General features: G+C 43.7%; 1 protein-coding gene across 2 annotated transcripts in view; it reads left to right on the top strand.

The window, feature by feature from the left end:
• The first annotated feature begins 823 nt into the window (after nt 1-823).
• The window catches only part of LOC126283226 (uncharacterized), an 83806-nt gene continuing 78629 nt past the window's right edge, over nt 824-6000 (top strand). Inside the window, exon 1 of one of the 2 annotated variants that reach the window (XM_049982256.1) lies at nt 824-860. In XM_049982256.1, coding sequence (XP_049838213.1) covers nt 831-860 — 30 coding nt within the window. In that variant the 5' untranslated portion in view covers nt 824-830. The remainder of the gene's footprint in view (nt 861-6000) is intronic. The other variant, XM_049982255.1, reaches the window with a different exon arrangement.

Raw genomic sequence — 6000 nt, 5'->3', positions numbered from 1 at the left:
ACCGCGCGACAGCTACGGTCGCAGGCTCGAATCCTGCCTCGGACATGAATGTGTGTGATGTCCTTAGGTTAGTTAGGTTTAAGTAGTTTTATGTTCTAGGGGACTGCTGACCTCAGCAGTTAAGTCTCATAGTGCTCAGAGCCATTTGAACCTTTTTTTGTTTGGGGAAGAGACCAAACATCGAGGTGATGGGATCAGATCAGGGAAGGAAGGCGGCCGTGTCCTTTCAAAGGAACCATCCCGGCATTTGCCTGGAGCGATTTAGGGAAATCACGGAAAACCTAAATTAGGATGGCCGGACGCGGGATTGAACCTTCGTCCTCCCGAATAGGAAGATGAGTAGACAAATTCCGCACCGTATGTGTGTGTAGAGGGTGCCGGTAGAAAGGGTGGCGTGGACATCCCGCCACCCTCTACCACTAACACTATTTCCAAATCCAGCTTACCAGGGCATAAGGCCAGCAAGAAGGAGGAGAAGAAAGATCAAGGGCACTGGAACCTCAAAGTATGGGGTGAAAATGCTTCCTGTTGACGTCCAGGATTCCTTGAGTCGGTACGTCGCAGTTTGGGATCTGCTGGTGATGCTGATCGGGTCCGTGTCGAGCACCACGCACTGTGTTTGCCAGCGAAGTGGTGCCATAAGCTCCCTACAGCAGCAGGAGTACACTCCTCTGTTAGACTTTTGACGTGTGTCACACAAACGGCCGCGGCAGCCACGCGCCGCTGGCGGGAAAGCGCCAGCGCTCTGCTGTTTTTGCAGCCGCCCCCCGCCCCCACCCGCCCGCGCTATAAAGCGGCGCTGCCGCCGCCCGCCGCCACTCTGCTCCGAGATGCGCGCCACGCCCATCGCAGCTGCTCTCGTGAGTACCACCACACGTCACATCACCTCACCTCTCTACTGGTCCTGCGTTTCGTCTCTCTGCACGAGCAAATGCTCTCTCTCTCTCTCTCTGATACCTTCATCAGTAGCTACTGTTATGGTTCGGTTCAGAAAGGAATCTGGGTGATATAATGTGCCTTTCCTCAAGAACAAATGTCGCTTACAACTGACGGAGTAGAAATGACGCCTTGTATTGGCACGGTCACGGGAACAGTAATAAAGCTGTGTTTGAAGTTTGCAGCATTCTTCAGACAAATTGAGCTCTGACAGGACAGAATGGTTAGAGTTTAAGCTACCGTCGAAATTGTACTCTTTAGAGACGCCTCATAAGCTGGTGTTCACGTGTTGTAGGAAAATCGTGCAAAATCCAGTTTCGTTGTCGGCCCAGGAATTGGAATTTGAAAGCGGTACATGTAGCATTGCGCTCATGGTTAGACTTAAGGGTGTTTACACAATCTTTGAGAGTTGCAAGCAAGGGAGTTCCTCTGTCACTTCGATTTGCATCAATAGTCTGCAAGCTACCTTACGGTGTGTGGTGGAGAGTATTTATGGTATTACTGTATTTTCCCCCTTCCTTGATCCACTCGTGAATGGTCCGTGAGAAGAATGTTTGCCGATAAAGTTCCGTATGAGCTCTAATTTCTTCGATTTTCTAGTCGTGGTCATTTCACGAGAGTTATATGGGGGGGGGTGAGGGGGGATACTATGTTGCCCGGCTCTTCTTGAAAATACGCACTCGGAACTCAACGGGAAGCCACTACGTCATGCGCAATGCTTCACTCGTAGCGCAGGCCACTAGAGTTTTTTCAGCATATCCGTGAACCGGCTGCACAGATTGAAAGATCCCACGATGAAAAGAGTCGCTTCTCGTTGTATCGTGAGCTCTTATGTCAACGCTTCTATTGACTGGGCTGTTACCAGTTGTGCGAAATCTGCAGTTTGTGTCCGGCCGCGGTGGACGAGCGGTTCTCGACGCTTCAGTCCGGAACCGCGCGACTGCTACGGTCGCAGGTTCGAATGGATATGTGTTTTGTTATAAGGTTAGTTAGGATTGAGGAGCTGTAAGTTCTAGGGGACTGATGACCTCAACTGTTAAGTCCCATAGTGCTCAGAGCCATTTTCACTATTTTTTTTTTTTTTTTTTTGCAGTTAGTGGAGCAGATTAGAAATTCGCTGTAGCGTTGCTTTTTAGTATAGACAGTAAACAGTATACTACCTCCGTAACCAAAGAAGTGACCAGATTGTTGGTACATCTCTTAAGTTAAGCACAACCTAGAAACTATTTATAGCGTTTGTGCCATACCGCTATATCATCTCTAAATAGTATGAGTAAATTCTGCAGTCATTTTAATTCCGTCCAGTCTAGTTTATAACACTCTCTGTGCTTCGTGAGAACGCACCCAGAAGTAAACTATGTTAGTGGTAAGGAAACTCAATTAAATCAACAGTTTCCTGTCGCTTTCAATGCTTTCGTATTAAAATGGCTGAATTACCCTACTTAACAGGGGAAAAGTCATATTCAGAAGCTTGAGACAGAAGTAGTTACAATTTTCCCATTCCCACCACAAGTAACGAAATTACACAAGAGTTTCATCATGTAAGTATGCAACCGAAATGTCTCGTGACCTAGGAAAATGTAGGACAAACACTGTCAAAACTGGGTCCTTGCACAGTGGATATACTATACCACCATTTTGCAACAGTTAACGAAGTTACTTTTCTTGTTTATTGAGCCTCTGTCTTTTCTTCCGCTGCCCACTACATCAGTGAACATAAATGTCCTCTCAAAAACAGCAATAATCACTCCAAGAACTTTTTAAAATCGTAGTGTACGCACGCACTATCACGTTCATCCAGTTACAAGTGCCAAAGAGCTGCAGTTTCGTACAGTTGCATCAGACATCGTCGCTATGGTCCTGACATCAGCTAACAGTGTGAGTAGTGCTACGTTATGAAACAAGTGTGAATTGTGTCAAGCATGTATGCATCGCCGGAGGTGAGAAACGAATGAACAGTGTAGAACTGGCTTTAGACGTTATTAAATAACTTCTTTGTAGAACAGTGTAGCAGACTAGTGATAAACCGATCGAGGCAGCACTGTTTTAATCATAGCGGCCTCGTATTCGAGAGTATGGAGGCTCCGATTTTCATCCGGGCGTCTTCATTCAGTATTTCCGTGGTTTCCCTACATTACTTCAGGCCCTCTACCTGTCCCACCCTTGTCAAACTAGACCCGTAAGTATGTAAATGTCTTTGTACGTGAATTGCATATTTTTATTGTTCTTAAATTGTAACACCGACATATATCCAAGATCTCTGTTAAAGTGATCTGCGGTGAATAAAACTACTACTACTACTACTACTACTACTACTACTTCTGTTACTGATACGCCTTCCAAGTGAACAGGAAACATCAGATCCTTAACAAGATTTGCACTGATTTTCTATACTTAAGGTGTGTCTCATGAAAGTGTAATTGGACAGCTACTACTGACGGTACGTTTTATCAACTACGCAGTGTCGATAACACCCCTTAGTTCCATAGATGTTGACTGTGTGTTAGCTAGAGTATATACACATTAACGGAGATAGGATTTGACAACATGCAGAAATTAGAAACAAAGTTGTATTCATCTATCCTTCGCTAAAGTGAAAAAACTTAGTCGTACCTGGTTTTAGGATTAGCGAATCATAAATGGAGCCTCATTTCCCAGCAAATATCTGTGACTGTCGATGTGCTGATAGGCAATAATCGCCTAAGTCAGCAGCAGATGAGTAACGGGTAAAGTTGGATGGGCTCTGAGGAGCTGCTGTGCGGTAGCGGGAAAGAGAGCTTAAAATCAACCGTTTGACTTCATCACTAGTTTAGTTTAAATTTACGTTGCCCGTTTCATATTGGAAGGACTATCGAGCAGTGACTGCCAGAGGCTTAATCGGGGCGTGCAACGTATAAATTCAGAAAACTGTGGCGGGGCATACGTTCGAACAAGTGCATACTATTGTCCGAAACCAGTTTCCGTACCCGAGATAACGCACTCTTGTAAATTGATGCAAAAGTAGATGATATCTCGTTCAAACCCTGTTGTTGTGGTCTTCAGTCCAGAGACTGGTTTGATGCAGCTCTCCGTGTTACTCACCTGCGCAAGCTTCTTCATCTCCGAGTAAATACTGCAACCTACATCCTTCTGATGCTGTTTACCCTCCGCGCTGCCCTTCATTACTAAATTAGTGGTTCCTTGATGCCTCAGAACATGTCCTACCAAACGATCGCTTCGTTTAGTCAACTTGTGCCACAAATTTCTCTTCTCCCCAATTCTATTCAGTACCTTCTCATTAGTTACGCGATCTACCCATCTAAACTTCAGAATTCTTCTGTAGCACAACATTTTGAAAGCTTCTATTCTCTTATTGTCTAAACCAGTTATCATCCATGTTTCACTTTCATACATGGCTAAACTCCATACAAATACTTTCAGAAAAGGCTTCCTGACACTTTAACCTATACTCAATGTTGACAAATTTCTCTTCTTCAGGAACGCTTTCCTTGTCATTGCCAGTCTACAGTTTTTATCCTCCCTACTTTGATGATCATCAATTATTTTGCTCCCCAAATAGCAAAACTCATCTACTACTTTTAGTGTCTCATTTCCTAATCTAATTCCATCAGCATCTCCTGATTTAATTCGACTACATTCCATTATCTTTTTTTTGCTTTTGTTGATGTTCATCTTATATCCTCCTTTCAAGACACTGTCCGTTCCATTCAACTGCAACCAGTAAATCAAATAGACATATGTGCTCGCACTGCTTATCAGCGTTACGAATGCATGTAACAGCAAATGACAACCACATATAAATGTGTCAGATTGTATAAAGTAGACACGGCTTAAAGACAAAACATCTGCACTTGATAATGGCCTAAGGTCGAAATTGCAATAGTGGAAATAAAAAGTTTAACAGTCACTGGGGTAAACATGATGTCTTTCAAGAAATTTCAGTTGACTGTGAATCCCAGTTATGAAAAGTTAATTACCTTTTGGTGTATTTTCCAAGATAGAAACTACTTGTGGACTTTCAAGAAGTCGTATATGAAAAGAGCAATCTGTGGATCACGCATATGTGTTTTACGGAACCCGTGCTAATTCTTTCTGTGACCCTTGTTTTCCATAGAAAATGTCTCAATTTGTAAGCATAGAATATGCTTTGGCATCCAGTAAGAGACGGACTTCAGCAGTATTCGTCTGAAATTCTGTGCATCTGGTCTTGCACACCTTTTTTTGTGAACAGGAATGATTTGTGTAGGGAGCGTTCAAGGTTGTTCAATAACGGGACAAGATTCTCCGGCATACAGTCGAGCCCTACTGTCAACATTTCAGCATGTTATCTGTACTGGGACAGCAATTAATTTCAGATTGTGTTGAAGAAAGAGGCAGTCAGAGTTGCAACTAAAATGCATGTTTATTTAGTCGTTAACGAACATTAGTTGGGACCATGCACAAATATGCACACTTTATTTTCCGCTGTTTTGGACGGCCTTTTTACTTGTGCCAGCATTGGTTGGTTTGAGAATGTACATGGCCCGAAACCGGTCACCGACTAAATAAACTTCCATTTTACTTGCATCTCTGGCTGTCTCTTTTTGTGTCAACATTTCCAAGATGGTTTCGCTTTTGAAGACCATAATGCACAGGAAGACCACCCTCATCTCGGGTAATTCTATGATGGGAATCAAGCTATGATGAGAATCAAATGAATGTTTTTCCCTGCAGTGACAGGAGAAATGAACGAGACGGGTGTTCTTGAGATCAATAGCAACTTGTTGTGTGTCGTAGCAGGAACTTTTCCCACACACTGGATGATCATAGGAAGACCAGAGTAGCACAAGTGCGGGCGGCGTCTTGTCGGACACCTTGTGAACAGAACGAGGAGGAAAAGCATGATACAGTCCACGGGGTCGAGAAAAATGGAGCCAGCAGATATTAGGTTCACAGACGTGGCTTTATTTTGTTCATTAACTTGCTTTGATTTTAAGGCATTTGTTCATCACATGCTTCCCGCGAATCTAAGGCGCCACATGTTCCCAGATATACAAAAGGAGCAAAACTGTATTGAGCACTTTA

Source organism: Schistocerca gregaria, chromosome 1 (assembly GCF_023897955.1).
Source record: "Schistocerca gregaria isolate iqSchGreg1 chromosome 1, iqSchGreg1.2, whole genome shotgun sequence".
NCBI lineage: Eukaryota > Metazoa > Arthropoda > Insecta > Orthoptera > Acrididae > Schistocerca > Schistocerca gregaria.
The sequence above is the reverse complement of the archived record's forward strand: the minus strand, read 5'-3'. Positions and strand labels throughout refer to the sequence as shown.